Source organism: Exophiala mesophila (assembly GCF_000836275.1).
Source record: "Exophiala mesophila strain CBS 40295 unplaced genomic scaffold supercont1.1, whole genome shotgun sequence".
In the NCBI taxonomy this organism is placed as follows: domain Eukaryota; kingdom Fungi; phylum Ascomycota; class Eurotiomycetes; order Chaetothyriales; family Herpotrichiellaceae; genus Exophiala; species Exophiala mesophila.
Genome location: NW_015622504.1, coordinates 5,584,310 through 5,600,908, shown reverse-complemented (window position 1 = coordinate 5,600,908; position 16,599 = coordinate 5,584,310). Strand labels below are relative to the sequence as shown.

The window sequence follows — 16,599 nt, the reverse complement described above, 5'->3', positions numbered from 1 at the left end:
TCTGGGGTACGAGGGTGTCAACTTTGTGTTCTTCAGCTCCCACTTCCTACACAGTCTGCGATTGGTCGCAGAAAGGCGCCATCATGGCAGACATCAAGCGTGATGAGTCAGGCTCTCCTGTCAGCGAGCCTATCCACAAGGAGGACAAGATTGTTGGAGAAACAGAGACGGAAAACCATTACTATACCGTCTTTGCATCCAAAGATCAGGAATGGCGGGCTGCGTTTGAGAAGAAATTGATGCGCAAAGTCGACCTTCGACTGGTTCCGTTACTGATCATCATGTACCTCAACAACTTTATCGACCGAGCGGCGTTGGGCCAGGCGCGGCTAGGGACTCTGGAGGCCGATCTCAACATGGACGGGACGGACTTCAACCTGGCCATCTCCATCCTGTTTGTGGGATATCTCACGATGCAGCTGCCGTCCAACTTGCTGATCACACGGATCCGTCCTTCACTGTACCTTGGCATTACAATGATGGTATGGGGCGCGGTGTGTGCTTCGACTGCAGCAGTCCAGAATCTGGCTGGCTTGATTGCCGTGAGAATCATGCTAGGTGTCACTGAGGTGTGTTTTGTCTGTTTTGATATGTGTGAGATGCGTCGGTCTGACAAAGCTGATAGGCTCCATTCTTTCCTGGCGCCATTTTCCTCATGTCGAGTTGGTACACTCGACAGGAATTGACCAAGAGAATCGCTTGGTTCTATGGTGGCGTTGCTTTGGCCAACATGTTTGGAGGATTGATCGCAGCCGGCGTTTTGGGAAACATGGAAGGCGCCATGGGGATTGCAGGCTGGAGATGGTAAGTTTGCCGAGATCCCAGTTCCCAAACCCCAGATTCTTGTCATTTGAAAATGGTCTGACGATGGGGTTTTCCTTTCCCCCCTTTTAGGTTGTTCATCATCAACGGCAGCATCACCATCTTCTTTGCATTTGCTTGCATTTTTGTTATACCCAATTTTCCTGCAACTACCAAATGGTTGAATGAAGAGGAACAGGCATTTGCCCGATGGCGACTTAAGTTGGATGCGGAGGAGGAAGATGACAATACCTCCACCTCCCTTTGGCACGGACTGCTGCTCTGTCTGAAGGACTACCGTATGTATATCTTCCTCCTCATGCAGCATCTGTCGATCTTGTCTATGACATTTCAATATTTGTTCCCGTCCATTGTTGGCACATTGGGTTATCCTCATGTCCAGACGTTGTTGCTTACGGTGAGAAAAAAGAAGGCCCTGTCCCCCCTCCAAAAGCGAGAAGGTTGACTAATTCCCTGTTGCTAGGTTCCCGTTTGGACTGCGACATGGATTGCTGCCATCTTTGTCACATGGACTGCGGATCGTACGGGAGACAGAAGCATCCACATCATGTGCCTCTTGACTGTCTCAGCCGTTGGTAATGCGATTGTGGGAAGTACACTGAATATAGGAGCACGGTTTTTTGGCATGTTCCTGGTAAGATGCGATAGAATTCTTGTCACGACGAAGAAAAGACCCGCTGACTTCCAACCATCTAGATGCCACTTGGGGCCGTGTCAGCTTACCAGATCATCGTCGCCTGGGTGGCCAACAGTTTCATCCGTCCAATGGTCAAGCGATCCTCGGCCATTGCCATATGCAATGCTGTTGGAAATTGTGCTTCTATCTATGGAACTTACATGTATCCAGCCTCGGATGAGCCTCAGTACATGCCCGGAAGCGCTGGAAATGCGGGCGTGTGCATCACGGTGGCATTGCTGGCTCTGACCCTGCGTTTCGTCCACAAATGGGAGAACAAGAAGTTGGAGAAGGCCGAACGAGAGGGCTACGTTGAGGATGGCGTCCAGAGAGATCGAAGAGCGTTCGGCTTTAGATACATTTACTAAGAACTCCAACTGGACTGGTCACACAGGACAAGAGATAGATGGGTGATGTCGTTGAAGGGTGTTTCTGCTTTTTACCTAAGACTGACAGGTAAAACACAACCATCAAACCAGAAAAACGAGAGCGTTATCATCTCATGGGCTTTAGCGCCAGTGTCAATTATGGTTACTTGTAATTGAATGCAAAGGGGTAGCCTGCTTGCTTCAAACAACAGTCATCCCTCTATTCTCCGACCCAGACGCAGGTAGTGCCAGATACTCTAGTAGCTACCTACCTCTTCTATATGACGTCTCTCGATCGAAGATAAACCCCGCACCTCCACTCCCAACTTCCGCCCATTCCGACCCTTGAATAAAAGCGCGAAAATGTGCATTAGAACGTTATCACCACACTTGTAGTAGGATTTTGGTATGTCTCAAGCAACGTCTCCTCGCGTTGCTGCTGTACGCCGCGTCTACGACGCAAGAAGCGAACAGTACGACAGTAATCAAGTCCATCTTGATCAGACGCGTGACTACATCCAATGGGCCAGTCTGACGCCTGGTCAGAATCTGTTGGATCTTGCCACTGGGACAGGACTGGTTGCGATTGAGGCCAAGAAGATCGTTGGTCCTTCAGGTCTGGTGGTTGGAGTCGATGTCTCCCAGGGCATGCTGGATGTTGCCAAAGCCAAGGCTGAGGAACAAGGGGTTGATGTGAGATGGATCAATGGCGACATTGAAAATCCACCGGAGCTGAAACTTGACGAGAGTACAAAAGACGTACATTTCGATCTCATTACCTGCGCATCTGCCTTGATTCTTCTTTCTGATCCCCTCGCCGCGGTCAGAGAGTGGGCGAAGTTACTCAAGCCCCTTGGAAAAATTATTACAGATGTTCAAACTCGAGATGCAAATCTCGTCATGAACATCTTTGCTAGTATTGCCAGTGAGACCGGCATACAGATTCCCTGGGAGGGAAGCAGATGGTCCAATATGCAAGATCTCGCAGACCTTATGGTGGATGCCGGCTTGACGGTGCTGCAACTCTGGGAGACTTCGGTCTACGCAACGACCAAATTTAACGTCTACGAGGCTGAGATGATCTTTGATGACGCAGTAACAAAGCCCTTGTATAGTGACTTTGGAAAAGATGGTGTGAGGCAAAGAGCTAGGAAGCTCTTCTCGACGAGGATGCTACAGATTGCTGCTGGGCAAGAGGAGATCTTGGAGCAGTGCAAGTATTGGGTGGTGGTCGCACAGAAACCGTGAATGAAAACTAGAACCGAGATTTATACGCCGTTCCTTGGTCATCAGTAGATTCATTGGCTATCAATGCCCTGCTCGAAACTCGTGATGGAGAAGGCCTCGTCGCCTTCTCCCTAGGTTCGGTCATTTTTTGCGGGTGAGATCTCCGTGAATTAGACTTGTACATTATATTTGTGAACCCAAAGGTCCTTAGGACAACCACAACGACGTCATGTTCTCCCAAAACTTGTCACTTCCCCTCATCAAAACGTATACATTCCCCTCAAAATCACATTTAGGATGAAATCTATCCGAGTTCCATTCGTACATCCACTCTGCACACCTCCACCTCAAGCGATCATACCTCACTATGGGCACGATCGACATGAATTGTACCGAGGAAGTGTTTGCAGCCGTCTATTATCCTCGGGAGTCTAGAAAATTGGAGGTCATCTATCTCCTCGCCCCAGAAGCTCCCGACTTCTCAACAAGCATTTGCCAGGGAATTGTTCGTATTCTTATATAAGATAAGCTTTCGTAACTGCTCTGAATAGATGCCTATGCTTCCTCTATGGAATTGGTATAACAATTCGACACCAAATCGCTTTCATAATGCTGCATAAGATTATTGTCAACCCTTATAACCTCTGGGTGGTCATATTTGTCGCCTTGGGAACCATTTCCACGGCATATGGCCTGGCCATCATTGGGTCCACCGTAGGGCAGCCGAACTTTTATAGCTATTTCGGCCTGGCTGTCCAAGGGGAACCTGGTTACGCGTCTACCACAAACATCATTGGCGCATTGAACGGGGTCAATTCAGCGGGTGCCATTGTTGGTTGCATCTCTCAAGCCTGGTCTTCGGACCATTATGGTCGAAAACGCACAATGCAGATTGGGTGCGTCATTCTGATCTTGGGAGGAGGTCTCTGCGCCGGAGCGTACGACATGGCCATGTTCCTCGTCGGCCGATTTGTTGCTGGACTGGGAGCGGGCATCCTTGCTTGCGTAGTGCCGATTTATCAAGCTGAGGTTTCCACTCCAGGTAACCAGCCCTCCTTGACCCTATCCCGAATTTGAAGCCAATCTCATCTGCTAACGTGCTTGATACAGAGACCAGAGGTGCAATGGTATGCGTCACTGGCATTATGTATGCCTTTGGTTATACCCTCGCTGGCTGGATGGGATACGCCTGCTTCTTCATGTCAGCTACTAACCCCGCTGCTCAATTCTCATGGAGATTTCCTCTTGCGTTCCAAGTCGTCTTCCCTCTCATTCTTCTTGCTGGTAGCAAGATAATCCCTTTTAGCCCTCGATGGCTTCTTTCACAAGGCCGCCGACAAGAAGCGTTGGATGTGGTCAAGAGACTGCACAAAACTCCTGCCGACACCGAGGACATTGTTGCTCGACAGGAGTTCTGGCTCATGGAGAAGCAATATGAAATGGATGCTAGCCTCTCCCGGTCTAGATTTGAGCTTTTTCGCACAAAGGCTAACAGAAGGAGAGCGTTGATGGCCTGTATCCTCATGTGGGGAGATCAATTCCTCGGAATTTTTGTGCTTACCAACTATGTAGGTCTTTGAATCGTTTCACGCCATCAGACGATGACTAACTTGCGCAGGGCGTTCTCATCTATGCTTCTCTCGGCTTGTCAGGATCCATACCACTACTTCTCAACGCTTGCTGGACAACTTTCACTATAATCGGCAACACCTGGACAGCCCTGTACATTGATCGATTTGGAAGACGCAAGTTCATGCTCATTGGCTCTATTGGCTGTGTTGTGTCTCTGATCTTTCTCTGTGCACTCACGGCCTCTTTTTTGAACACAGATAATATTGCGGGGCTGAGGGCCGCTGTATTTTTTGTCTTCTTTGTAAGTCATTCAGGATCCACCCTTGCTGTTCACTCCTTGGTCATTGCCCATTCACTAATCCATTTGTGAGCAGTACATAGTTTGGTGGTGCTTCTTTATTGACGCAACCCAATACGTCTACGTCTCCGAGATATTCCCGAACCATCTTCGACCCCACGGTGTTGCACTGGGTTTGTCGGCTTTCTATCTTGCAAGTGAAGTGACACTTGTGGGGGCTCCTGTCGCATTGAACAAAATCGGCTGGAAGTTTTACCTAGTCCTCATCGTTCCCAGCGCAGTCTACATCGTCATTCAATACTTCCTGTTTCCAGAAACCAAAGGTCGTACATTGGAAGAGATCGGCGATCTCTTTGGGGATGATCTGCATGTGGCTAGTCATTGGTATACGGCCACAGAAGAGGAGAGAGAGAAGATGAAGGAGCAGGCATTGAGAGAGACTCAAGGGAGTCAAGCAAGTCAAAATAGCGCAAGCGGGACATCTGACACGGGGGACGAGAAGGGAGTCATGACGAGGAACGGGGATCCCAAGGATGCAATTAAACCTTAGCCAACACGAGTAGAGGAGGCGTAGGGGATTGTCTCCGCCAGGGTATGTTGGATGAAATCTACCTAGGTACCTTCAGCCTGCTTGTTGAGCCTTTTTGACTTGTGTGAAGACTCATGGGAACAAGGAAGCGGGCATTGTCGATATTTGGTCCAGGCATCGGAGGCGTCAGCGTGTTAAGAGGAGTAAAATCTGCCCCGGGGTCACCCTCCTTTGGACGAGGGTGATGCCGCCCTGTACTCACCCCTGGCGCCGGCGAGCTGGGTGAGGCGGTAATGCCTTCGCTCTGTGGCGTCACTGGTGCGATGCCGACCCTGCTCACCTCGCTGGAGTCCGACAATGCCGACGATGATTGGCCACCTGTGCCGGCCGACGACGGGACCCTAACCGCCCCAGGCTCGTCCAGTGGACGCGCGAGACCTCTCAAAAGCAGCGTTTTGACGTCGACAGTTCGGGGAACGCCCGGTGTCACCGCCTTGGACGGATGTGTCTGGTGGAGGTCTTAGGTGCTGCAGTCTTGGCGCGCTAGGCTTCACCCCCGTCTTGCCGCAAGAGCGAGTTTTGGATGCGCCGGGGATCCTTGGCATCCTTTCCAAGGCCTATTAATAAACTGTCACGGGATGGCCCGGGCAACCCTGCTGACTCACCCCGAACTAGCTAAGGACAGCTCCTTGTATGCGAACCGCATGCGAGGAGACAGGATTTCCTTTAGTCAACGGTGTTAGAAGTCTCTGTATTAGTAGACGGCTAGCTGCCATCCCTGAGTGTCACACGCCTAGTCCTATCGATCTAACCAGCCCTCTTACAGCGATATTAAGATTAAGTACTCCGTACTTCACCGGAGATAGGTCTAAGCTAAGGATATTCCTCTTATAACTTAAATTAGCGACTTCTCGACTTGTTGAGTGCAATCGCGGAATCGTCACCCCCGTTAGGAACACTCTATTCTGCTTCTCGATAGTCCACCGCACTCCCGAATGTAACTGTTTGGTAGCTGGCTCGCTTGCTACCGAGCGAGGCTAAAGAATTGCAAATCTATTGTTTCCTCAATCGTTAAAACTTATTCAAATTGGCTGGAAAATCTTCGCATCAGTGAAATTGCCTTTCATGTCCCCGTATAGACCCTGCCAATCTGTATCGGCAAGGGCCAAACGTTTCACGGTTCCATTCTTGCTCAGGTCATAGTCTTCCAGATACATGAAGATAGCAATAGGCGTAACGGAGCTCTCGTAGAAGAAGACCATGTCTTTGAGATCATAATAACATCTCCAAAGGGTCGGCCACAAGTCAAGACCGGTGTTGATTTCACTTTCGGGGACAAAAGGAACGCTAACTGCTCGAATCATTGCAGCCGTGGTTGCGACCGAAGACATTAAACCCGGAGCATCGGCCGTTATCGTGTTGTAGTAGGACAGTCGCACAAAGCGATCTATATCCATCGAGTCTTGTCAGCCCATTTGTTCGATAAATTGAAGGTTATAGTCAGAATTTCGAAATGACATACCTGCTGGAGTCCCTGTACCGGGTAGTGAATAGTTCGACATGGGTTTCCAGTATTCCCATATGGCAAGCTGCTCGTCAAAGGTAGGATCATTCGTCATGACCTGATACTGTTCGCCGTGGTGTATCACTAGCTGCCCGTTCAGATACTCGATGATAAGGTTGTCTCCCGACTTGTCCGTCAGGGCGATATGGCCGACGGATGAGACCCCAGGGACCAGTGCCGCAGTCACGACTTGCAAGTTCGTCGAGTTGAGGTCCGCGACCACTCCTGCGACTGTGTCGTACATGTCGAGGTAGTACTGAAGCCAGACGCCGATAGCCAGCCCTGGACGTGAGGTATTGCGCGTTCCGTAGTCGCTGGATCCGAGGTAGAGGATGCTGCCGGTCAAACCTGCGGCGTTGATGCCGTCGATGGTGACTTTGTCGTACATTGTGGCCACCATACTGCCGTACTTCGACGTCCATTGAAGGGGATTGACTTCAACGGAACCATTGCGCTCAATGCCTGCGGGGAAGATGTAGATACTTGCATTAGTTGAGGCCACAAAATCCATCGAGCGGCCGATCGTGATGCGCTCGTCAACTTTTGCATGGTACGTGACCCGAGAGCAGGCACTAACTACACTACTCAACACGAGAAGACTCCCCACAAGATAGCCACTGCAGAAGATCATCTTGCTTGACGCGGTCAGGTTATTGCTCGGAACTCTCAAGAGTGTAGAATACTGTGCGTTAGTGTGAACAATAGATCGAATAACGTGACGACGGCCCTGTAATTATACCTCTTACCTGTCTTTCAGTAAAGTTCGAAGATCATGTTTTTTCTCCCTCTTATGCCTTTTCGGGTGGCTTTGGTGAACTGTTGGTTCGTAAATAGTGATACTTTCTGCACCACATACTCCTTACGCAATGCAACAGTTTCGTTCGGGGATGGCCTCGGCTCATCCGTGCTTAGAATTTGGTGATGAAAGGCCATAGTCTGAGATACATCGGTTGCTAGGCTAAATAGAAGGATAAATCGAACTTACAATAATCCGGAGTTGAAGCACAGACGGCTAGTCCTTCCTAAAAGTAGTCTAGCACTCATAATAGAACCGACCTAGAACAATCTACAGATGCGAATGATGCGAACGTGAGGGGGCATACGCGTTTCTCCACCTGACCCATCTCTTATGCATGAAAAGACTGTCGATGTTGACAACTTCAGCAGAAGCTCGAGCCTGGTATTATTGGCCGAGCTCAAAACTTTGTTTCTGTGATGTTAGGCTCACAGGCTCGAATAAGACTTCATTGAAGCTAATTTGGCTCAATCCAATCTTGAAGCCCCAGTTTGAAGGCAATGTTTTTTTGCAACATTCATTCCCCACTAGTTTCGATGAGAGAAGATTCTATTGAGTGTATCGCGCCTGAAATCAGATGGCTTGCCGCTTTACCGAAGACGGAAGAGATATATCGTTGTTTTGCAAAGAATATGTATCCTGAGTTGCGTACTCCGTCGTCTCACATCGACTTCCGCCATGGTTTGAGCAAGCTCCTAATAATGACAGGTGTGCTACGCCTAGCCGGACTCCATCATAGTTGACATCGAAGCCCTGGTGACTGCCGCACCTTGTTCTTCGTGGAAATTGAAATCTAAAGTTTGGAGAAACAGTAGTTATAGAGTGAAAAGCTCGGTTCGCATCGAATACGCAATCTGCTTCAGTACGGATAAGTATACTGTAGGTAGAGGCTGTGATCTTGATGGCCTTGGTTGGAACTGTTTACGCAGAGAGTCTAAAATCATCAACATTCCCGCGTCCTGCCCGGTTCTAGGCTTGATGGTGGGACAAAGGATCCAGATAACCATGGTAGTTTCAGCCTGTACACGTCAGTTGGCTCTATGATGGAGGGACTAGAGTGGAGTTAACATTATAGTAGCTATCAACCTTGAGCCTCAGGTACCTGGTAGGTACGGAGGTACCTACAACGCACGAAAGGTTGGAATCCGAAACTTCCCCTCTGTCCCAGCGCTGCTGCCCACAAATCTACAATGCACTTTCATTCTTCATCGCCGTGCACTTTGCGGCAAATGCAGAAGTCACTCCAAGTTAGCCACGACTGTATTTTCGCAGGCTGCTTAGAGTCGTAGAGATAACGTCAACATGGTCTCGAGTGTCTGCCTGCGATGGGTCGCCTCCTTACAATGGGGACGAATACGGCGAGAAGCGCAAAGCAGACAGTAATCCTAACCATGACAAGCAGTCTCATACACAGCCAGTAGAATCAACACATTTCAATTGCCTGGCGAGATTTATGCGCACAGTGCCTAGCCTAAACTAGATGACAGAGTCCAATTGCGTGATCTTTGAGCTAATGGGGGAAAAATTCCTGCGTCCACATCTTTGCATCGACACTGCGCAAGAGTCGCATTTTCTCAATCTTCGGAGGCACTGCATTTCTACTTACAGGTTTTGGGTCCATCGCCTTCCGCAGCGCCATCCGGCAGACCGCCTAATCTCTCGAGTATGCGCTGCTCAAACTTGCGCTAAAGGAAAAGGACGGCTGGAGGTTGCACACAGTCAGGATGTATGAACAGATCATGGGCGAGCAATTCACAGATGCTGTTTGTGGGGAGAAAACATGATTCAATTATGGGATGGAGAAGTCAAGAGAAGACTAGTTAGCTCCGTGGCAAGCACCTATATCTCGCATTCTCCACATCATCTCGAATACCTCAATAATTTCGATGAGACTTTTGGGCGGAGCACGTTAACTCTGCGACCCAATTAGAGAGGATTTTTTCAGAAGCATGGATGTATACCGCACAATTCTATCAATCTCGAGGAGAAACTTTTTGAGGCTTTCGGAGACTTGTCGGCCTACTCTGCAGGGGTATTCCATGTTACTGGCTTAGCCTCTTTAATTCATGCTACTCCTGGAAACAAAATTGGGAATCTCCTCGTAGTTTTCAATCTAAACGTGGATATCACATAGATCAGTACCTTTATATTCCTCGGTAATTCGCTTTCTTCCGACTGATTTCCATCGAAGATGCGGCTTCTGTAGCGGTAAACCGAGCTGTGTGGTCGTTGGACTAGCCGTGCATATCCTGTAAACTTCTGATTGTGGTGTTTCGTCCAACTGATCTGCAACAGATTCAGGTATGGTATGATACAGTCGGGCCTCTTTTCCGAGTCGACATTACAGTCAGTGATCAAACCGCCCATCTGTAGGGTGAATGTGTTGTTGACATGTCTTAAAAGAAAACCTGTACAGGAGAAATCTTGCGCGCACATATTGTCGCTTGGTGAGGAGCATAAGAGGCCGACTACAGGAAGGTTGATAGCTGCTGTCAGCACCGCCGTGCGGTGGTCATTGAGCAAAAGCGTCAAATTCCCGAACCGCAATTTGTCTGTAAGCCGTGGCATTGTTTGAGGTGCTCGATGTTGGCGCATCTGCGTCCAAGCAAGTACAGACTATCCGGAAAACTGAAGGTCTCGGCGAGCGGCACAAAGAGTTTATGTCTTCCTACTGCGGACAAGCTAGAAACACCAGAGTAATGTCTGAATGTATGTCATGATCCGCAATGGCAACTCGCAAAATCGAGGTTCGGAGCCAGGGCAAGGCCGAAGATCGAAAGGCTCGCTGGTGCGCTCATTGTCGGTAGAATTTCTCCATCATAGCGACTGTGCCGTTTAGTCTAAGATGACAAGGAGATGACGAAGATGAAACTATAGTGAAAGGTAGATAGTGTCGAATCAGCTTGAAAACAATCAGCAAGACTCTGAAATATCCTGGAGTACAGGGTAAAGACCATGTACTAATGATTTCGTTATCATGAGCGTCTGCAAAGCCATGAGGCATAACAAACAATTGAACGATATTATTGAAAACGGCACAGGAAGCCCGTAAGCAAAACAGTTCTCAATATTCGCACAATGCTTCTGTCTAGGCTGCTCCTGGTCTGGAAAAGTTCACCTGTGCTGGAAGCTAATTTGGGGAATAAAGATGACGGGAAACGTCTAGACTCGTGTGGACTGTGCGTCATGCGAAGGGGCAGTCTACCAAACACTCGGATCGGAGACTAACATTCGCTTAGATACTCTCGGGAGCATGTGCAAGTCGAGTATGCCTTAAGAAGGAATCCGTCTAGATAGTGTAGAGGAGGATATTCACGTTCTCGGCGCGCGGGAACAACGTCAAACCAGTAACCAAAACAAGAACGAAGATCCTGGGGTTCTCGTCGTAGGGCGCCGCGTGTTGGGATAGAACTCTCTCCTTGTGAACTCACTTAACTCGCTTCTTTCACTAAACTTAAAACTGATTAAACTGGATGAAGTGCTTCGTTATGACTGACTGAATGGCTAACTAGGTTGAAATCTCTCTGTCTCTGTGTCTGATCTTCTTCTCGTTGCTTGCCTGCCTCCATCTCCTCCTGAAGAAGGAGTGAGTCCTTTTGATCATGACTCAGCGTCGCTATTCCTGCCTATTCCATCACTAAAGCAAGCTAACTAACTAATCCTCCTATCGCCCTACTACAGTAGTTGAAACGAGCGCTAGAGGAGCTGTCGAAGAGAACTAGAAAGACCTAGGATAGAGCTTGTGCTAGTAAGGTTTGGACATCACTTTTCTACAATAGCACAATATAACTCGGATATCAGCATCGCGTGTCGCTAGCCCTCCTTTCGCTAGGTCTCCTAAGCCCATTAACGGTATACTGTGGCGGGCATACCAGTGACAGCTATAAAGTCTTTCATGACATGTACTTCGTACGCACTTCAGACGCTGGTTATTCAACTCTTGGGCCCACATTTACAGAAGATAAGAGCTCGACAGAACTGTCAAGATTCAACGGCCATATAGGACGACAAGTAGGCAATATCTCTTTCGTCTAGATAATTGTTCTTGCGTTCGTGGCGCTTGCCTTCAGGCCGAACCGACGCCGTCTGATCAAGACTCCGCCAACCTCATCTTACCTCGCTTTGGGAGGGGCATTCTACGGCCAAAATCCGGGTGGCTTTGCTCGATAATCATGTGATCACGAAAGGCGCTGGATCCGCAGTTTCCGCACCTTTTGCTTTCCAAGGACTTGCTGGAATAACAAGGTCCGCATTCATTATTCTCGATACAACTATTTGCAATTGGCGCTTCGGGTTCTGCACACACAATTTTCTTTCGAAACCAATGTCTGATCCGCTGGGGACCCATCACCTACTACATTGAGTTCTGTAAAGCTTGGAACAGAAGCTCTACCAATAGACAGCTCACAAATGATTTATAATTCGGAGCTTACTCGTACGTAGTACAACTCGCTCCTTTCCTTATTCTCAATTTCGGTCCCTGTGACATTGGTGAAGCCGGCAAAAAACCATTCAGCTATTGTCTGCAGCGAGTCGGTGGTCGGACTGACGGCGTCGAACAGTGGCTGGCTGGTGGAGGCGTAGAACCGTAGGAAGACTTTGACGGTGGCCAAGTCGGGGGCAGCCATGCTCGCTCGCAGGCACTGGTCCCGGGCGTCATCTTCGTCGGGCGGGGGCAGGCCATTCTGGGCGTACTCTTCCCTCATAGCTATGAGATGCCATCTGCTACATCAACGTTAGTACGGGGCTCGCGACCTGCTTCGACGGTAGATATACAGGACGTAGCGTCGAAGGGTTCCCTCATGAGTGTAGAGGTGAGTCGCGAGCGGGAGGGTTTAAAACGGCACGTTCAGAGGTGAGTCGCATGTGAGCTCGGGGCAGATTTTACTTGTCTTATACTGCCAAGACCTGGAGACAAGCTTTGGCGCTTCATGATTGGCCTGTATTGAACCGCGGCGCAATGGGAAGGAGCAATGGATCGGAGCTTCACCTCGCATCTTTTAATTCTCCATCAACACCGTAAAGCCCAGCTTCTATCACAGCCCCGTTGATTTCCCACTTCGAGGCCCTCTCATTCATCTCCAGTCTCAACCGTCTATCCTAATCTCTTGCCTCGACCAAGATGTCTTTCGCACGCCAGATGTTCGGCCAGGTGCCACGCAGGGCGTTCTCCGCCTCCGCAAGACAGGTAAGAATGAATCAGCATTATACCTGTCAGGCCTTTTCATCTCATCTGACTCTGTCGTCATTTCTAGTCCTCCAAAGTGACCATCCTCGGTGCGGCTGGTGGTATTGGACAACCTCTGTCCCTGCTCATGAAGCTGAACCCCCGTGTCTCTCAACTTGCCCTCTACGATATCCGCCTCGGCCCAGGTCCGTTCGTCCGCAACCGGCAAGAAAAAAAAGAAAAGCCAATTGACATATAAATCAAAACAGGTGTCGCAGCTGATATCAGCCACATCAACACCAAGAGCACCGTCAAGGGTTACGATCCCACCCCTTCAGGCCTCAAAGAAGCTCTCACGGGGGCTGAAGTCGTCCTTATTCCAGCTGGTGTTCCCCGAAAGCCAGGCATGACTCGTGACGGTGCGTCGAATAATCAACCTGCTACTCGCCTCAACGCTCACATCATCTAGATCTCTTCAACACAAACGCAAGCATTGTCCGTGACCTCGCAAAGGCTGCCGCCGACGCCGCTCCCAACGCTAACATCCTCGTCATCTCCAACCCTGTATGTGGATTGTCCACCACAAGTCGAACCTTCCCATCGTACTGATCTATTGGCAGGTCAACTCTACCGTCCCCATTGTTGCAGAAATTTTCAAGAGCAAGGGAGTCTATAACCCAAAGCGTCTGTTCGGCGTCACTACTCTTGATGTCGTCAGAGCCTCTCGATTTGTTTCAGAGATCAAAGGAACTGACCCTGCTGATGAGAACATTACTGTTGTTGGTGGTCACTCCGGTGTCACTATCGTGCCCCTGATCTCCCAGTCTGGCCACACCGACATCACTGGCGAAAAGCTTGACAACTTGGTAAACCGCATCCAGTTTGGCGGTGACGAAGTTGTCAAGGCCAAGGATGGCGCGGGCTCTGCTACACTTTCCATGGCCATGGCTGGTGCTCGCTTCGCTGAGAGTCTCTTGAAAGCTGCTCAGGGTGAGAAGGGTGTCGTTGAACCCACCTTTGTCGACAGCCCCTTGTACAAAGACCAAGGCGTCGAATTCTTCGCGTCCAAGGTCGAACTTGGCCCCGATGGCGTCCAGAAGATTCTCGACGTAGGCAAGATCACCAAGCACGAGGAGGGTCTACTTGAGGCTGCATTGAGCGGTATGTGCAAACTTGTTCTCGCGCCGCTTTCATTACTAACCAGTCTCAATCAGATCTCAAGAAGAACATCCAAAAGGGCGTTGACTTTGTCAAAGCCAACCCATAGAAGATGACCTGACGGTCGGACTCCAGCTATTGACGTGTACCAAAAGCAATTCCGAGGACCCTGAGATGAGGTGAATGCTTTGTGCCCGTACTTCAGATAAGAACTTTTGTTTGAACCCACTGAAAAAATGATCCGACTTTCAGATATACCCGGACCACTCCCATACTGTCTTCTACTATTGTGTCCTGTTTTTCCTTGAGAACCGTTGCTTGACCCCTTGTTCTGTGGGTGATTTCTTGGACTGTCGCTCCGACCAACTTCACCAAACTACAGGACGCCTTTCTCCCACCGCTTCCATTCTTTGTCTTTGTTCCACTATTTCTTTGATGGCGCTCTTGGGTCAGTTTTGATTGAGTCGTTTTTCTTACGCCCCGGCTCTTGGCTCTGAGTTGAGTGATGCCGGAGCTTATACAAGGTATGCTGCAAAGCTGGGAATGTCTCAATGCCCTGGCCAGATTCTTTAACCTCACTTGCTGTTAGATTGCTTTCATCCTAGAGACACACCAGGCTGGGCCTTTCTAGGACTACGTCAGGACAGACAGCACAGCGACAGTGATCACAGGTCAGCCAACCCAGTCAGAATTGTAGCTGGCTGATGAACCCATCTTTCGTGTTATGGATCCAATATTTCTATACCTTTGTCTGGCCTGCAAGCATTAAGAAAACTTTGCTAATTTAAATGTGCAAAAGTCATCCCCATTATCTCCATAACCAGTATTAGTTGTAATGGGTTATGCCTGGTTGTGCAATGCCTCACTCATGGATTTCCATTCGCCTCTGATCCAGATTGGCACATCTATTCTTTGTCAAGCAGTCTATCAAAGACGCAAATATGGGTTTAGCGTCAACTTATGTGTCTCAGGTCAGGTGGTGGTTTTGTCGCTTCAATGATGAGTACATATTTCTTCCTTCCCCAAAACATCTACTCAGGAAACGCTAGCATTTTGCATAATCATCTTGTTAGGGCCGGAAACATTTCTTCATCATGAGTCGCCATCTCGTCGATGCGGATGGGGATACTATCATGACAGACGATGACTATTTTCTTCCCCAGGCCCCCCACAGCACCCTATACCCACCAGCCCAATCTATGCATCCTCCTGGATCACAGGCATACCGGTCTGAGATTTCAAAATCAACAAGTGTTCATTCTGGCCACCAACCGTTGTTCTATCCAGGCTCTTTCGGATTGGGTATGGGCACTCGTTTCCAATTCGGTAGCTTTGGTGCCGGCGCTTCTCAGCCACTTCCACGAACTACCGAAGTCCGCCAGCCCCATATCATCCCTATGACTGTCCCTACACGTGGGCAGAATCAACTCAGTGGGCATTGGGCGCCATGGCCAGGACTGCCACCTACAAGAGTCGACTCAATTTCTTCTGGATTTGGGCCTGCCTTCACTCAGAATCATAACAATCGTTTCAGGCAAGGTTCGACTAACCTACCCACGAATCAAAGACATGGAGGGTGCAGAGCATGCAACATTACCTTCTGTTCCCTCTGCAGGACCTTCCATGACAGGGCGTTGAATTGTGATTACTTCGAAGACGAGGTCGACTACGAGGATGAAGGGGACCATTCGAGCTATACTGACAATGAATCTCAAGACGAATTCTCGAGCCAGATCGACGAAGACGAGGACGACGATGATGATGACGATGAGGATGAGGATGACAACTGGAGCTTCCACAGTGCCAATGGGATGCACGAGGGACTCGCAGAGGGGTCATTTGTGAGACGAGCAGTTGGTGGCCAAGGCGAACCGCATTGTTTTCATTGCAACACGATACGATATCGCAACAACAACCCGGAAACTGACTATTGTGACGTCTGCATGCGATCGTCTTCTCAGTTGGAACGCTGCCGTCATTGCTTCTTAGACCTATGCCCTACATGTTTACGAGGAGGTAGGAACGGAAGGTATACGACTTCAGAGCCCAGTCGGCGGCGCAATGGATTCTCTGCTCTCGACCTGCTTGACTACTAGCACTTCGGTGATTCTGGCAGCCTGCTTCTCTCCACATTGTTGGGCCCCTGACGCACCGCCCGTGCGCGGGAACACGGCATTTGCTGGGTTTCTAATGGCACTGGGCAGATGTACTGTGTATGATGAAGACGAAGCTATGACAATTTACGGCAAGGACTCGTTCACATGTAAAATTCTAACGCCCCGAGACCATCCATTGGCAGAAGTGGATGGCAAGGACTCCTAGTTTGGTTGGCATTTAGATAGAACACGTGACTTGCTGCCATTATCGAGGGTGTATACCATCGGCTACTCCTTCAACAGGATAGCCATCGAAACAGTCCAAG

The 16,599-nt window shown here is 49.3% G+C and overlaps 5 protein-coding genes across 6 annotated transcripts; 3 read left to right on the top strand and 2 right to left on the bottom strand.

Annotated features, from left to right (window-relative positions):
• Nucleotides 1-83: 83 nt before the first annotated feature.
• Nucleotides 84-2,098, top strand: PV10_01785 (uncharacterized protein; the record flags this gene model as incomplete). The annotated part of the gene is made up of 5 exons (XM_016366024.1): nucleotides 84-569; nucleotides 626-804; nucleotides 895-1,219; nucleotides 1,286-1,456; nucleotides 1,519-2,098. 5 exons carry the CDS (start codon nucleotides 84-86, stop codon nucleotides 1,864-1,866), a joined length of 1,509 nt encoding a protein of 502 aa, XP_016229673.1. The 3' UTR covers nucleotides 1,867-2,098.
• A 4,210-nt stretch (nucleotides 2,099-6,308) lies between these two features.
• On the bottom strand, nucleotides 6,309-7,867 carry PV10_01784. 2 transcript variants are annotated; one of them, XM_016366023.1, is made up of 3 exons: nucleotides 7,803-7,867; nucleotides 7,015-7,691; nucleotides 6,309-6,939 (listed from the first exon to the last, which is right to left on the bottom strand). In XM_016366023.1, the coding sequence occupies exons 2-3, from the start codon at nucleotides 7,685-7,687 to the stop codon at nucleotides 6,575-6,577; spliced, it is 1,038 nt and encodes a 345-aa protein (XP_016229672.1). In that variant the 5' UTR covers nucleotides 7,688-7,691; nucleotides 7,803-7,867; the 3' UTR covers nucleotides 6,309-6,574. The 2 variants fall into 2 exon arrangements, with proteins under 2 accessions (XP_016229672.1, XP_016229671.1); XM_016366022.1 differs by having other exon boundaries at nucleotides 7,015-7,867.
• Nucleotides 7,868-12,267: 4,400 nt separating this feature from the next.
• Nucleotides 12,268-12,656, bottom strand: PV10_01783 (uncharacterized protein; the record flags this gene model as incomplete). Its single annotated transcript, XM_016366021.1, has 2 exons — nucleotides 12,268-12,560; nucleotides 12,629-12,656. 2 exons carry the CDS (start codon nucleotides 12,654-12,656, stop codon nucleotides 12,268-12,270), a joined length of 321 nt encoding a protein of 106 aa, XP_016229670.1.
• A 186-nt stretch (nucleotides 12,657-12,842) lies between these two features.
• PV10_01782 (malate dehydrogenase, NAD-dependent) lies at nucleotides 12,843-14,474 on the top strand. Its single transcript, XM_016366020.1, has 6 exons — nucleotides 12,843-13,040; nucleotides 13,108-13,225; nucleotides 13,289-13,438; nucleotides 13,489-13,583; nucleotides 13,640-14,180; nucleotides 14,234-14,474. Exons 1-6 carry the CDS (start codon nucleotides 12,975-12,977, stop codon nucleotides 14,284-14,286), a joined length of 1,023 nt encoding a protein of 340 aa, XP_016229669.1. The 5' UTR covers nucleotides 12,843-12,974; the 3' UTR covers nucleotides 14,287-14,474.
• Nucleotides 14,475-15,271: 797 nt separating this feature from the next.
• On the top strand, nucleotides 15,272-16,273 carry PV10_01781 (uncharacterized protein; the record flags this gene model as incomplete). Its single annotated transcript, XM_016366019.1, has 1 exon — nucleotides 15,272-16,273. The coding sequence occupies one exon, from the start codon at nucleotides 15,272-15,274 to the stop codon at nucleotides 16,271-16,273; it is 1,002 nt and encodes a 333-aa protein (XP_016229668.1).
• Between the last annotated feature and the right edge of the window lie 326 nt (nucleotides 16,274-16,599).